General features: G+C 46.3%; 1 protein-coding gene across 1 annotated transcript in view; it reads right to left on the bottom strand.

Annotated features, from left to right (window-relative positions):
* Positions 1 to 3817: 3817 nt before the first annotated feature.
* The window catches only part of LOC119391351 (beta-1,4-N-acetylgalactosaminyltransferase bre-4-like), a 16182-nt gene continuing 2867 nt past the window's right edge, over positions 3818 to 17132 (bottom strand). Inside the window, exons 2-5 of the mRNA XM_037659035.2 lie at positions 14561 to 14808; positions 13275 to 13465; positions 11844 to 11966; positions 3818 to 4061 (exon numbers count right to left, since the gene is read on the bottom strand). Of these exons, the coding sequence (XP_037514963.2) occupies positions 3899 to 4061; positions 11844 to 11966; positions 13275 to 13465; positions 14561 to 14808 (725 nt within the window). The 3' untranslated portion in view covers positions 3818 to 3898. The remainder of the gene's footprint in view (positions 4062 to 11843; positions 11967 to 13274; positions 13466 to 14560; positions 14809 to 17132) is intronic.

The raw sequence follows: 17132 nt of genomic DNA, 5'->3' as shown, positions 1-17132 counted from the left end.
GATACACTACACCATTGCCGAACAAACGTTCATCGTATCCAGTATGTCCTCTCAACTGTTTCCACGGTGAGCCAGCCCCTTTTTACAAGAAAGTGCCATAGGTTAAGGTATACTTGCTAGCGAAGCATGCGCCAAGCATGCGTAGATATTTGCCGCTTAAAACGCCCTTGCGGTCGATTCTATCTTCAGGCAACACCACCTAGATTATTGGCTCGGGCCTCTGTCGGGCCCGATCTGGGGTCGGGCCGGGCCGGGCCGGGTAGGCGAAATTTTCTCTCGGGTTCGGGCCGGGCCCGGGTCTCCTTTTTGAGTTGCCGGGCCGGGCTCGGGCGGGTAAATTTGAACGAGTCCCGGGCCCGGGCCGGGCCCGGGCTGAGAATCACGGCCCGTGCAGTGCTCTATCTCAGCTAGCTGCCTAGCGTATGAATCGGCGGGTGATTCTCCAGCGGCACGGAGGACTTGACTTTAACCGTCTCAGGAAACAGTGCCATGGCCGTATAATTTCTTTTTTTCGCACGCCGCAAACGTTTGTTCACGAAAGTACACGGCTGCTACTGTAAGCATGTCATATCAAAACAAGAATCATATGATTCGTAGTCCACACCGCAGAACATCGATAGCGTGTACGGCTTCATTTCGGAGTGCATGTGGACCATGCATTATTCACCTTTACCATGACAGAATGAGACTTACCTCGAGGTATACGTCCTACACGGTGTAATCGCGACTTGGGAAATGCATTTCGCTTTGAGTCGTTGTCGTCGATCGTCTGCTCTTCACCGTAAACGTGGTTGACGAGCCTTTCTCCTTTTAACAAGTTCGATTTTCGGAAGTGCCTGTCCAGCTTGAAGATCTTTTTGAAGCCGCACTGCAGGCGGTACATTGTGAGGCGCCGCAAGTGCACCGCGAGAGCTCTGCACGTGCACGGAAGAGAGCGGCAGCGCGTTGGAGAGAAGGGAAAACGCGCGTTGCCTGCACCCAGTTTGTATTTTTATGCCAGAAATGGCGCTGCCTGTCAAGAGCAGCAGCGCCACTCAGCGTTGCTTGGGGAGGCAATGGTCTCGCGCGCGTATTCATGGCGATTGCTCCTCGCATTCATGCGTGAAATTGTTGCGTGCGATGGGCCGTTGTTGCGCGATCACGGAGGCTGTGCAAGACCTGGGGATGAGTAGAAAGCTTGCAGCGCCTCCAATCTTGGAGGCCGTAAAAATGATGTGATGACTTCACTAGGACGTCATAAATGCGATCACGGAGGCTGTGCAAAGCGCCAATGTCACGTGATAACAAATCAGGTGACGTAACGTAAACTGTCGTCAGCATGACGTCATTGACACGTCACAAATTTGAGATTCTATCACGTCCTAGTGACGTCATCACGTGATTTTTTTAAAGCCTCCAAAATCGGAGGCGTTGCAAGCTTTCTGCACGTCCCCGGGTCTTGCATTGCCTCCGTGATCGGCGGGCGATTACGGAGGCTGTGCAAAGAGCCGATTTCATGTGATGACAACAGATGACGTAACGTAATCCGACGTCAGCATGACGTCGTTGACACGTCACAAATTTGAGCTATCTACGACGTCCTGGTGACGTCATCACAGGATCTCTTGCATCACTCGTGTTGGCGCCAAAGCCTCGGGACTCCAGTGAATTCGCGCGTTTCATGAGGCCTCTAAGGCGTTCGCCCTAAAAGCAATGTTTTAATGCCCATGACATTCAACAGCGCGAATTCTGCTTGCATGAACACCCCCGTACTGTTGAAAGCACGAGCATGGGAGATCCGATTTCTGACTGTAGTGATCTTGCGCACTCGCCGGTACTCCGCTCCCGAAGCAAATAAAGAAATCGATGTTATATATTTATATAGTACACTCAACAGTTCAACTCCAACTTCAGAGCATCATAGCAGGGTCGAAAAACTTTTCAAGAGTCTCGTGCAGACAAGCGCCAGCCGAACCGTACTAAACATCTTCAGCGTCAGAAACATTACTAAGCGTCGTTATTCTTCAACCTAAGCTTCAAAAAAATTAATCAAGAAAACAAACTAATATAGACGCAAACCCAAAGGTCCTCATAGCACGCTAAGTCACTAATGATTACGATACCCCCTCATCCGAATTCTGAGCGCAGCTTTGTGTTGAGGCATAAAACACTTTCGGCATAAAACACACATAAAACAGCCCGACATAAAACACTGTCATGTTAAAAAAAGACAGTATAGCAAGGGGTGGGTAAGATGGCAAAAGCCTGGCTAATCCTGGACCAGCTATAGGTGCCCACCAGCTCTCCTGTGACCAAGCTTTGCGCGACTTAGTGCAAGCTGCGCTAATTATTCCCGAGAAACTGAATCAGAGGGCGCCAGCTGCTAGCTTCTGGAATCTCCCGATCCGCTCACCTCTGCCGAACCGTCTTTTACAGCGAAAGCTGTTATGAGATCACAACAAGGGCCGTTTTTGGCGCTGTAGTCGTCCGCCGCCGCCGCCACCGCCGGTGTCCGTAACCACTATCGCTCGAAGTAAAAAAAAAACGAAATAAGAAGAACATTCCAGGATGGAACGAGGTTCGAACCTAGGCCCTCTGCGTGGGAGCCTAGTATTCTACCTCAGAGCCATGCCGGTGCTTGAAACTGTTTTGCAAGAGGACCCTATACAGGCTTCATGTCGAGAAGGAACCACATTAAAATGTGTAATGTAGCGTGGTAGAAGAGTAAAATAACAACAAAGAGTCACACAACGCGAATTCTGTAACCAGGCGTCACACAATGCGAAATGCGCAACGAGTGGGTTGTTGAATGCTTCCAACCCATTACAGAGGGCTCTGCCATAATTCTTCGTTGTCATCAGCCACAGAATCAACAAAGTGCACATAATGCCCATCAGGTGCTTAGCAGCTACCACGGTTCTCCGCAGAATGACGAAAAATTGTATAGTGGCTGCTTCCCTACTTCACAAAAATTATGATGATTTATAGCATAGTGGGTTCCTCGCAAGTGGACTTCTATTGGGTGCCAAGGAAGCTCATAAGGCTCCCATGATCCATTTCCTCAAGGTCTCAATAAAGTTAATTCCCTCTCTCTATCTCTTTCTCACGTTAGCGTATGTTATAAAGCGTGGTGGAAGAGTGAAATAACGACCGGGCGTCATACAATGCGAATTACCTAACTAGTGGGTCATTTAAAGCTTCCACCCCACTACAAAAGGCTCACTCATAATTCTTCATCGTCATCAGCCGTCGCATCAAGAAACTGAACATAATGCCTTACAGATGGTACCTCGTTTCTCCGCAGAATGACGAGTCACGTCGTGGTGGGTGCTTCCCAACTTCACAAAAATTATGATTTGTGGCGTAGTGGGTACGTTGCAAGTGTACTTGTATGAGTAGCCACAAGAGAGTTTATAACGGGCTCTATAACGGGCTCGCCCTGTGAGAATTAACGGCCAGGATAGATGGAAGATACGACGCGCGTAGCGTCCCTCTTCGCGTTCCACGACGCGTGGTCGGTAGTATGCCCAACGAACGCCAACGGAACGCGATCGTGCAAGTGCTCCGGCTTCGCATCGCCCCATGGTCCCCTTTAGCGGGAGATGGTGTAATTTTTTTCATTTCGACGTGCTCTTTGAGCGTGCTTTCTGCGTCACTTTAATGTCAGCACTCCTTAACTCTGAGAATCGCGATAGCTTCGTGGGTGCCACTGGGGACAGCCCACAGTGATGTTTTCCACCCAATAGACCCGAGCTATCTCACACTTCTGAGTTAACCTACAAGTCTAACTTTTTTAGAGACACATCTATAACGCCGTTTCGATGAGTAAACATTTATTTCGCTCTCTTATCTACGAAATACTGCAACATCCTCGTTCCGACTTTGCACGTACTTCGTTCTTATGCATGTATATCTTTGATCAGTCACCCGTGCTATTTCGTTCTCTTCTTGGGCCGGAATCAGAGGTGTCCAGCGTGATGTGGGTATAGAGCTTCTTGAAGACGATGTCGAGTACGGTGTACTTCAGGCTGTTGAGGCCGTCCTTGAAATTGCGGAAGAAGCTGCGCCTTAGGAGCCTGAACCTGAAATGTGTCGAATACGGAAAACTTAACGACAGCTCGTCCGCCACCGATTGCTTGCATCTTTTTGTTGTTCATTACCGAGGACACCATGTGTCGCTTTTTATTCCTCTGGAAAAAAGTGGCTTCATTTGAGTGATTTATCTTGTACTGTACGATTGGATTCGAAGCATTCAATGGACTATATTGGCGAACGCTGAATTCAATACAATACGAAGCGACGGAAATCAGGACTGGATAATCTAGTCTGTTTGTTTGTTTGTTTGTTTGTAGTGTATAATAGGGCCAAGCGCGTGGGCGCATAATACATGGAGCAATATATAGACCAAAAATATTTAAAAACGTTTAATCTCTTGCGTTATTGACGTCAAACATTGTAGGGTTGTAGACATTGTAGACTGCAGGGGAGTTAATATAATTCGCGACCTTTTTTTTTTTTCATAAAAACGCAATTTCGTGAATCACGTTGAATTTCCAAGGCGATGTGATTACGCTTTAGTATATAGGCGCAAGAGTTAAACAGGACACCTAGCGTAACACTACGATCTGTAACGGAGTTCTATTGGCTACCGTTGTCATGGTTCTGTGCATGTGGGACTCCGCTTGCCTCTGGAGCTGTAACAACGTTCTGAGCCCACTGCGCACGCGCAGTTGGCTGCGCAAGCGCAATATAGTATGCCAATCAGTAGGTACTCAATGAGCACACACAATATCTGCAATTCCACATACCAAGAGGCCACTGAGAAGCAAATATAAGAGGCTATAGGTGGTAGAGAAGAACAAAAAAAAATTCTTTCTAAGTCGGGACGCAAGAGATCGTGTACCTTTGTGCTTATGTAGTACATAAAATATAACGCAATAAATGCCCGCTTCCAGGCTTGTACCCACGATCGTTGGCGCTGATAGTTTCAGTCATTTGCAAACTACTTCACTCTCTACACTCTCCTCACTTTACCTCTACCTTTCTCTCACGAATCCGCTAATCCACGTTTAACTAAAACTCTCCTATTTTTACCCATTTCCCTCACCCCCGTCCTCTCTCCTTTCTAATTTGTCCTCTTTTTCATTCCGTTCTAAACTCACCTGCGATATATACTTATGGGAAACAGGGAGGCGATGTTTTGACTCGATCAGAAATTTACCGCCGCTGCGATGGTAGCACCGTCGTTCCAGTAGCTGGTATAGAGGCTAACCACTGTAGCGGTAAATAACAAAACGGCGCTCGCGCATGCGCAGTTGGCTGGAGCGTCGGTACCGAAAGAGCTTCAGCGGCAAGAGCGAATCGTGGATGCGCAGCCGTCTCGTAATGGTAGTGGATCGCGGATCACGTTATGCTAAATCTCTGCATACTTAAAACTTTGCCGCAAGCGTGAGACCAATCGTCAAAACTACTTTTAGAAAGCACAGTGTTTATAATAGAGGGAAATCTGGCTCTACAGTATCTCTGGGAGTTGCAAAGCATGACGCTTCTGCCAGCGTGGGAATGATGGGTTGTAGATGGATTTACCAAATGCTTCTTTCTTTCGGCTCCGTGTGGCTCGGTGTGGCCAGCCGCTTTGTCGCAATACAAAGTTGGGCAAAAGTTGAGCAGTCCCACTTCATCACCACTTTTAGGCTCACCAATTAGAATAAGCTCCCGATGTTCGCAACGAGCCATTCTTTGATCCGAAACAAATGTCAAAATATAAGAATAAAAAGCCGGCAGATCCCACGCATTGTGGGAATCGATGTAATGAGAAGCAGCCAGCAAAGAGCTGCATACATCGTCTTGTATGTCATTGGGGAAAATGCGTGTCATGGTTTTCATGTTAACTCCTATTATTTATGTTCGTCACACAGTAACGTCGCGCAATACCAACTTCGGGGTATGTCAAGCTAGCGAAACCGCCGCCAGCGCACCATGAGCGTGGCACGTAAGCCATGCTGTACATGACATGTGTGTCATGACTTTCATGTTAACACGCGTGTTATTTATGTTCGTCACACAGTCACATCGCAAGATACCAATTTCGGTGTATATGAAGCTAGCGAAACGGCCGCCAGCGCACCATGAGCGAGGCACGTAACTCATGCTGTACATGACATGCGTGTCATGATTTTCATGTTAACTCGTGTTTTTATGTTCGTCACACAGTCACGTCGCGCAATACCAATTTCGGGGTAGATCAAGCTAGCGAAACGGCCGCCAGCGCCACATGAGCGTGGCACGTAAGTCATGCTGTACATGACATGCGTGTCATGATTTTCATGGTAACTCGTGTTTTTATGTTCGTCACACAGTCACGTCGCGCAATACCAATTTCGGGGTAAATCAAGCTAGCGAAACGGCCGCCAGCGCCCCATGAGCGTGGCACGTAAGTCATGTTGTACATGACATGCGTGTCGTGATTTTCTTGTTAACTCGTGTGTTATTTATGTTCGTCACACAGTCACGTCACGCAATACCAATTTCGGGGCAGATCAAGCGAGCGAAACGGCCGCCAGCGCACCATGAGCGTGGCACGTAAGTCATGCTGTACATGACATGCGTGCCATGATTTTCATGTTAAGTCGTGTTATTAATGTTCGTCACACAGTCACGTAGCAAGATACCAATTTTGGTGTATATCAAGCTAGCGAAACGGCCGCCAGCGCACCATGAGCATGGCATGTAAATCATGCTGTACATGACACGTGTGTCATGATTTTCATGTTATGACTTATCATTGATGTTCGTCATACAGTCATGTTATGTCATACCAATTTCGGTGTACATTCGATTAACCAAGCGACCGGGAGAGCACAAAGTCGTAGGCGCCTAGATAGATAGATAGATAGATAGATAGATAGATAGATAGATAGATAGATAGATAGATAGATAGATAGATAGATAGATAGATAGATAGATAGATAGATAGATAGATAGATAGATAGATAGATAGATAGATAGATAGATAGATAGATAGATAGATAGATAGATAGATAGATAGATAGATAGATAGATAGATAGATAGATAGATAGATAGATAGATAGATAGATAGATAGATAGATAGATAGATAGATAGATAGATAGATAGATAGATAGATAGATAGATAGATAGATAGATAGATAGATAGATGATAGATAGATAGATAGATAGATAGATAGATAGATAGATAGATAGATAGATAGATACGCTCAAAGTCGCAGAAGTTCGCTAAGAAATGCTTCGCATTTAAAAAGCCACAAGTGCTTTCAAAGCCGCAAGCATGAAGACTAGGTAAATCCATGCGACCATTCCCACGGCCGCTGAACGATCGCAGCTCCGCAGTTTCCTTTGCTAAATATTGTAGGAGACTATATGGTAGACGATACGCCCCCCCCCCCCCCCCCCAGACCCCCTCTATTGCTCGTAAGGCAAGGCGATTCTATCTGTGCCATTTGCTTATCGGGCATTGGGTACGGCATTCGCGCACGGCAGCTGATGACCATCGCAGTTCTTAGCTGGGCTAACCACGACTTCTGAAGTGATAGTTGAAAAGTTTTCTCACCCATTTTTTTTTTACCTGCCCTAATGAGCCCCCATAAGGCGCGCTGCCTCGGTCCTGGCCGTGAGGCGTGGTTTCGTGTCACCCTAATGCTGTCACGTGGTCGTGAGTTCGAAGAAGGCGGCAGTCGGCGTGTTCAAGACGAAACTCTTTATTCGAGCGAACTTGTGCCCAGGAAGTGAAAAGTTAAAGTAAAAGCAATACACGCTGTGCACTGATAGCGGCAAGCACTGTCGTCGGCTGACGGTAATGTGACCAGCAGTAAAGCGCGTCGGCACTTCATAGCTGTGGCATCCCAGATTCCTGCAGCGTTATCGTTGGTGAATGGGTTATAGTTCCAGGATAAACTCAACTGTTCGCTTTACACGCTCAAGCTTATCAGAAGATTCTAAAGTCACCTGGAAGGTTCCCAGACATTCGGGCGCGGATTGCGCGTAGCATTGGTTACGCGTGTAACGAACCGGTTACATAAAATACAAAAACAAGCGCGCGTGGCAATACTTACCGTACGGGATTTCGGGGCTGCATTGAATGGTTGAGGGCGGTGTAGCGTCCAACAGTGCAATTATTACGCACTATGGGGATGCCGTTAAGCCCCAGTCTGCAAGAAGGTGAAACCAAGATTTGTTTTGTCTGCTGTAACACGTGTATACGTTCCGCCGCAATTTCATCGAGGGAAATTAACGTATGAGACGTGCGTTCTTGCTTTCATTCTTCGGCCTGTCGGAAGCTGCACTATATACACGAAGTTCTGTGGCCTGTCGACTTGCCCACAGACTTCCTGGCCGCAACTCAGACAAATAGATTGGCGAGAACATAAAACAGAACACAAATTTTGTTGCCTTAGCAATAGGGCCATCAGCTGGGAAAAGATCGTATCTTCATTAGATCAAAAGCCGGCAGTTAGCGCACCCTCGCGTATGGGGGCTGGACGTGAGCGGCGGCGAGAGAGACTTAAAGGGACCGACAACCTATTTTAATGGTACCGGTTTTCTTTGTGTTTTTTTTTTCAGTGCAACGGAAAGCTTAACGGTCAGTGTATATTCATAGAATGGTGACGCGGAAAACACCGTGAAGGACTTATAAAAGGCAACATTTTTCGAGCTACGGCGACTGTGAACACACACACACACAGCACATGCTGCAAACAGTGGGAGGTGAGCGCGACAGCTATTCGTGTTTGTGCGCTGACGTTTGCTGTGCATGAGTTACTCAGCGCGCATTCACCGCGGCTTGACATGTGCAACTTGTTGCCGCGAAGGTAGCGCCGCTTCTCAGCGGCCATAATAAATAAATAAATAAATAAATAAATAAATAAATAAATAAATAAATAAATAAATAAATAAATAAATAAATAAATAAATAAATAAATAAAATGGAATGCTTGAATCTGTCACTGTAATTAACGGTCTTGTCATTTCCACGAAGATCTAATCGCTCGTTCTGGCCAGTTGTTGTCGTTCCCTTTAAAACAAAATATACTCCGATAATACTTTCTCCGGCGCCATAGCAGTGGAAATGCGCTATTTGGCATATTTTTACTAGGACCACCTCGATGTCAAATTCCCGACTAAAGATCGACGAAGACTAACTTTTCTAAAAGTTTGTCGCGAGCTGTGCACACCATTTCAGTTAATCAGTTAATGATCAGTCAATATAAATTCGGACCTTTCAATAACCAGTTATCCTTCAACAAAAAAAAAAAAAATCTCCAAGATGGCTATTTTGTCCATATTTACAACAGTACAAAAAACGCGTGAAAGGGTAAACATTGATAAAGCCAATTTTAAGCGTGAAGTGTACGATTGTTCTCTAAAGAAAATTTTGTTTTGACCTAATTTAGGCGGAACAAATTTTTTCCCGATACATTTTACGAGTCGTACTTTCGAGCATTCCGAGATACATCACATGTGGCTTGCCGGGCTGAAAAAAAATTTTCGCAAGAAATATTTTCGTGTAAGACTTTTTGCTTGAGACAATCCTGACTTTTTTTTTTTTGCAATGAAATCGCAGATGCTGTCATTAGCTGGTCTAGTTAGTATGAATTCACTGCAATAAACAGCGTAAAATGCGAGACGAGGCCCGCACAGTGAATTGGCAAGAAGAAGCGCCGACAACTAAGCTATTTAATCAGAAAAGAGAGATATAAAGTAAAAGCTGGTTAATTCGGATTTCGCGGGACCGGAAAAAACGACCGCATTAACCAAACTCCGAATTATCGAAATTATCAAAAAACAATAAATAAATGTCTATTACGTCAGTACACTCAGTTTCTTGACATATACGTAAATGTTATGCTTACTTTGCAATAAGAGCAGTGCGAACCGCAATTTTCGCCATTCGGGCCATCGTTTACAATGTAACTGCGACTCAAGACCCCACTGTCTGAATTAAGCCGAAACGTCGCTACCGGCGTTACCGTACTGCTCGCGCTGATGAATGCAGACCGCACCGCCTCGTTTCGGCTTGGGTTACTGTATATATACATGCTACCTTTAGGTAGCAGAGTTGCACATAGGTCTGGCTGGCTACCACAGCTATGCGGCGAAGCCGCACTTCCTTTTTGCAGGCGACATGCCTACCGTGTCGCCGGTCGACATCCTTGCCGTGTCGAAGACCGGTGGTTAACTTGACTGTATACGACTATAGTGTCAAAATGCAGTTCACTGCAGCGGCGTCGTCAAAAAAAAAAAAATACAGAAGTCGGCCCGAGCGTCACCTTCTCCGCAAGGCATGGTTGCCCGCGGCATTTGGAACGCAGATGCGCCAATCTGCTACCGAAAGGTAGCAAATACAGTAACTCTAGTTTCGGCTGTCCGCGAACGCCGCTTTCTTTCGTTTGCGTCGCGCTAGGCGTGCTCCCAGCCGGCGAAATATGACCGAATTAACGAGTTTGGTGCCATTAAACAACGGATGTTCTTGCCGGCACCAGAAAACGTGTCCGAATTATCAGATTTTCCGTATTACAGAGCTTTTACTGTATACACAAAGCACGGGACCGTACACAAGGCACAGCATCCCGTGTCTTTGGCCCCTGTGTCTATTTTGTACAGAACAGATACACGGGCTAAAGGTCAGGTGAACTTATCTTATGGTTTTTTCACAACGAAACACGAGGACACAGCGCTACTAATAAGTGAGGTTTATTGCACATGGTCACAACGTGCTGTGACCGTATGCTGTGTCCATGTGCAATAAACCCCTGTGTCCTCGTGTTTGCTTGCTTTATAAACCATAAGATATGCAGTACCAACTAGCTCACCACTCGGTTTTATTACACATCTTCAAATTGTTGCAAGCATGTGTCTGTCAGGCGCCGGTGACATTGCACGAGAAAGAAATTTCATTGCTTGGTATATCTTCAAGGATGTGTCATCACTGCGTTTTGGAATGGGCACAAGCAAGGCTTCTATAAAACTGTACACGCTTTTATAAAACTGTTTGTCGACGTTTCGATCGGAGACCGATCTTCACCAAGACGAAATTTACCAGGCTTCGAAGCGCTCTTATACTGTCGTGCTCCGAGCGGAGAGGGAGAGAAAAGGTAAAAAAAGTAAAAAAAAAGAAGTAAGAAAAGTAAGAAAGGTAGAAAGAGTTACAAAAATATGAGGAAAAAGAAAACAGAGTCGTGAACAGACCACGTGCACATACTTGGACATTACTAACAACACGTGTTTTCTGAAAAAAAAAGACCAACAAAAGAAAAAGGCCAACATATTTACACATGTTCATATTTTTCTTTTGTTGGCGTTTTTTTGTCTCTCTCTGTTTGCCTCCGAATGAAACGTCGACAAATAGTTTTTTAGAAGCGTATACCTTTTCCTTATTTATTTTACGGCCACCGAAAACACTCTTCATAGTCTACGTATATATATATATATATATATATATATATATATATATATATATATATATATATATATATATATATATATATATATATATATATATTATTTTAGCAAATAAAATCATGGGCTAACGGCGCGACAAACACAAACGAAATGCGAAGAAAACTGACGCAACACGGCGCTAACTATCAACTGAAGCTCATTGGTTGAGCCACACATGTATAACACGCGCAAACTTGACCAAACCCAGCTGTAGGCGAACACAATAGATTATCAATAACACGAAAACAAAAGTAAAATGCGCAGCTAACATGGGAAGCGATTAAGAGGCTTTTTCGTCCCTTCGTATATATGTTACATGCGCATTTTACCTTTTCTGTGCTATGTACAGTCTGCGGTGTATACAGCCCAAAACCCTGAGCAACGCACCTGCGCGCCATGTCGTCGTCCTCGCAGCCCCATCTCGAATACAAGTTCGAGAAGCCGTTGACCTTCTCCATGTGCTTGGTGCTCATGGCGCACACACCTCCGAATATGCCCGGATACATAATCCTGCGTGCGAGATAGCTCGATTAAGAAATCCCTCGCATGCAGCGCATAGAGGTACGAAGAAAGGCCACTGTACAGAGCGAAACTGAATCTAATTCAAGAGCTATTATATCCCCCCCCCCAAAAAAAATATAAAAATTCAAGAGCCCTTGCCCTGCTGGGAAAATGGGGGCAAGCTTGTGCGTCCCTGACGTACTTCTTTCTTTCTTTCTTTCTTTCTTTCTTTCTTTCTTTCTTTCTTTCTTTCTTTCTTTCTTTCTTTCTTTCTTTCTTTCGCATTGCGCAATGCTCCCTCCTAACTGTTTTCTTGCTCCATGCCAGTAATTGGACCTTCGTCAACGTGCTTGGCAGCGCCACACTTCAGTTGCTACAGGCAAGAACGACGGTCATGCGTTTGTAGGCAACGCGGAAATGACAAGTGAACTCCATAAAGATTAGATAGCCTTATCATAAAACGGCCAATAGCCGACGAAACCGCGATCGAGAGTGTGCATCAATTATTGTAAAACGGTGCGTACGAATACGCATGCGACCGGCGCGCCTTCGAGAGCCACATTTCTGTAGCTCGCTGGCGCCGGGTTTTTCGTGCACGACGCCACCACCGAAATCTGAGTTTTATTGCGATAGCAATGATATGGACACTCTCGACGGGTTTTTTGCCGTTGGCGTCGCCGTCAGGTTCCGTATAAAGTCCAAATCGACAACATTCCATCACGCGTCGTATGTGTTCTGCCCGCGAGTAAAAAGCGTGCGAGCGGGGGCGACGAACGCGGCTGAAGCAGAGATCAAAAGAGCCGGCCCATCTCCGTTGCTCGGAGGGCGCATGCGATAACGTCGTCCGCCCGTGTGAGCCTGCCGTTGAATGCTGCTCAAGCATAGAGGAAACGCCCCGCCCGTCTTGAAGGAGCATAAATGTACCCGGGTTGGCGGGGGGGGGGGGGTCGCTCGAGCGGCAACTGTGAACTTTGAGTATAAGGGCGCTTTTGCGATCACTGGCCCGTGCGCTATCTAAACAGGCGTAAGCGGACGGCTCGTATACCCTTCTACGTGCTGCGCTCTCAACGCGCAGAGACTGTGAAATCTGCTTTTCTCTCTGGAGCGGCCGTATTGTCTTACACTAGCGTTTTGTAGAGTTACGAGAGACTGGATCTAAACGAGTTAGCTACCGGGCTTACTTCGTATAACATTGCAATTTGTTGCCATCGCATGCATTGCTTCACCCTTGCGGTGAAACTGTGATTTTTTAACAAGCTTCGCTTGAATATCCATATTCATTGAAAGGAAAAAAAGATGAACGCTGAGCTAGCTCACGTGTATTTCCACGTGTCGATGCAGGTAGGCAAGTGGAAGCCGCCTTCTTTCTTGCAAGCGTAGATGTTGCGCCTGTTCTCCGGCAGCAGGTCCACGTCGTGGAAGATGAAGCAGCTGTGATTGTGCATCGCCTTGACTATCTCGTAGCCAGCGTTGAACAGCTTCGCGCGCTTGAACCCTTCCGTGTCGTTCTGCGCGAAAGAATGCATGAGCGATGAGTTTATGAACGTGTTCAGTGAAGGATGACTCGAGCTGTGACGGCGGTTGCCTCTTCTATATACTAGGCATTTTAAATGAAGAGGGAGAGCACCTCCTTTCTGAACCGTTACCTGGGGTACAAAGGCTGACAGCACTGCCTCGGCAGCAGGGTTTAAAGACAGGGGCGGGGGGGGGGGGCATAGGGGAGGCTCGGCCCCCTCCTCCCCCCCACCCGGCAGGTCTACTGTATAGCACTGCGGCACCCGTTCGACAAGCATTGGAATTGATTTTCTTGGCAGTAGTGTCTTGTGTGGGAATATTCTAACTATCTAATTTTGGAAATAATTATTTAATCGCAATTATTTGGTTGATGGGGCGGGTGCATAACAAAAAAAAACATATCGTCGTACTGCTGCGTGCATTTCGCCGAGACAATGCATATGACGGGCTATATTGGGGCCTAGAAGCTAAGCGTCCTGTCACAACACACGGAAGTGGCAGATTCGGTGCCAGCCGGCGGCAAGTTGTCTTTTTGCCCACTTTAATTTTTTCACAATTATATCATTATTACTACAAATAACACCTCCTTACTTTCCTTGACTTGATTGTTGGTTCTCATTAAGGTTGTTGTCCAACAAAGAGAACAAGCCCTTAAATTTCCCCTCTTTCGCCCATTCATAGCGAGGATCTCGTTCTGGCAGGCTGGATGCCTTCAGGCAGTATGCGAGGGATTATCGGTCAGCTCGTAAAAGGTAAAAGGGAAGGGCGGCAGGCTTCCTTTGTAGACGAGGCGATGGCTATACATATGTGATATTTCATTATTTGCACCGATAAGTTCTGATTCTGATTCTGCCCGCCCCGCCTGATTAGGCTGTGACTGTGCTGCGTATTTCGCGCAGGCGTCCGTTATTGTTCCAACGGACTCGCTCACTTGACTCCCTTATTCGCTCATTCTTCAAACGTATTCTACCCATGAGTTCGTAAATTTCGTATAGTTTGCGGCATACCGTAAATGTTCCTATCGGTAGGCCAGGACTTGGGCCGCTTATGTGAAGCGATTCCGTGGGATTTAAAGGTGGCGTCCACACCTGCTCCACGACGTATATGCCGTAATCGAGCTGCTGACTCTGGAGGAACGGGTGCATGTGCTGCAGGAAGGCTTGCAGGTTGTTCAGCCGGTCCCGGTAGGGCACCACAATAGCCACTCGGTACCGGGCCGTGCAACCGGTCGGAAACCAGCGACCGCCGGGCATCACGTGTGGCATCGTTTTCTCCAAGACCGAGAGAGGTGGACCCTCCTTCTTGACGTGTAGCAAGTCGCCTACGACGAGTAACGCTATTAGGCGAGAACGCGGGACTGGCAGAATAAGTCATTACTGAGCCGCGTCATTATTAGTGAGCACTAATCGTAGGCTGCAAGGAAAAGATGGTTTGTGTTCATCGCCGAGGAGAAACGCCGGTGCGACCGCGCGTATACAACGAAACGGCGCTTATTGCATTGGCCGTATAGGACAATTAGTTCAGAAAAATTAATAATAATTGTTGGTGTTTAACGTCCCAAAACCACGATGTGATTATGAGAGATGCCGTATAGTGGAAGGCTCCGGAAGTTTTGACCACCTGAGGTTCTTTAATGTGCACCTAGATCGAAGTACACGGGCCTCTATCATTTTCGCCTCCATCGAAACTGCTGCCGTAGGATGCTAGTAGGATGCAAGTTAAACAGATGGTATGCGGCCATGTTGGTTTTCTTAGTCACGATTGTTGACGCAGGAGAGGTTTAATAGATCTGGCTCAGTTTGGTTCCATCAGGTGCAGGATTTTGCTCTTTTAGAAAAAAGGAACGCCGGATATATATATATATATATATATATATATATATATATATATATATATATATATTGTAGCGAAGCCTTGCAGATGAGTAATGGGCTGCGCTCTCTATTGGCCTGGTGTGTCACATGGCGGCTCTGCGAACGGCGCTCCGGTGACGCAAAGGCGGGGATTCGGATTTTGTCGTCTGCTAGGCTGTGGCTAGAACAGCAGCATTTTCTTTATAGTTCGCTCGCGTCGCACGGCGTTCCTCGACTACCAGCTGTATTTTCTTGTAATGATAGTTCTTAAGGTGGCTGCTAGCATTACAGGAGGTTAAGAAACGTTAACATTTAACGTATCATATATATACACAGAGCCATCGCAGTCAGGATCATGCTATTGAGTTCGTAGTGTCACTCACTGGGCTGGATGGCGTTGAAATAGCTTACGTGAAAGCGTGAACGTCCCGCCAAGCGAGTTCAAGAGGGTCTGCGCTGATTTGGAAGCGAAGCGCGATCAATTTTACGGCTTATTCGCAAAAGTTAGCGTTATGTAAACAGACGTGAACGAAAGTTCACACTCCACTCCCAATTGTAGTCACGTACAGAAAACGTTTGCCGACAAAATAAAATTGTTAACTTCATCGACCAGCGGGTTATTGCGGACAACTAGCGTAGAGTGGGCGAGTTGGATGCACATTAAAACTATCGGCTCCGAATGAAACGCCAGCAGTGGTGCGCGTGGTACAGTTCGCACCCTTATGATTAGAGATAGATACCTCTTGCGGTTTGCCGCTCGAGAGCCAGATTCATGCTTTCGATTGCGCAGTGCTGCTTAATCGGGTGTGCGTGCATGTCAATGGTGATTACAGGACGGCGCGTATTATACAGTTCCTAATGCTTGGGGAACGCGCTTCGCTGTTCGTGTTTCATTTGTCACCGATGATACAGCTTCGTAAACAGCAGGAAAAATCGGCGAATATGTCTAAGAAGAGGAGAAAGAGAGCTTTTTCCGACCATTCTTTTGGCCCCTTTGGCTGGTTATTGATATTCTTTACCGCGCTGTAACAATATTGAATATGTTACGGTGAAGGCTATGGATTCCTGATCAAACGCGAAAATTCACCGTCGGCGTCCCTATAGTCGGCAGCGTCAAAACGAGTGATGCAAAAAATCTTCACACGATGACGTCACTTTATGACGTCCTCATGACATCACAGACCGCCAAAATTTGTGACGTCATAACGTCACGTCACATGATGACGTCATCACATGACATTGTTGGTTTGCATTGCCTCCGTGATCAGTGGGTCAATCACGGAGGCAATGCAAAACCAGGCGATTTGTAAAGAGCTTGCAATGCCTCCGATCCTGGACGCAGTGCCAAACCACGTTACGTCCAAAAAGCATTCGGAAGAAGGCGGGGAACATCGACTGAACATGGATGAACAAAAAGAAGATGGATTTCGCCTTCGAGTCATTTCTTAGGCAAACGCATAGGGCACCTTGCGAGTCTTTTTAGTACAGTGACCGCATCACGCCCTACCTGGAGTTGACGGTTGAGAGCGATTTATACTATTTTATTGCAAATGCATCTTACTAGGAATTGTGATGCGAAAGCTTTGTATTTATCTACGTCAGTATGATTGCACTAATTGTGTTCACCATACTTTCAATCGACCGGGGACGAGTCAGCAAACGTTCATTTATTAACGTATGGGTTAAAATATGCAGCAAAAAAAAGAAATAAACAACTCCGCACAACCTACGAAATATTTCATATCACCGTCGTGTATCCCCTTTTGACACGTGCTCTCAACCTTTTTATTTCTCGTTTAAACTTCGA

Source organism: Rhipicephalus sanguineus, chromosome 4 (assembly GCF_013339695.2).
Source record: "Rhipicephalus sanguineus isolate Rsan-2018 chromosome 4, BIME_Rsan_1.4, whole genome shotgun sequence".
Classification (NCBI taxonomy): Eukaryota; Metazoa; Arthropoda; class Arachnida; order Ixodida; family Ixodidae; genus Rhipicephalus; species Rhipicephalus sanguineus.
Note: the sequence above shows the minus strand (reverse complement) of the source record. Positions and strands in the feature narration are given on the sequence as shown.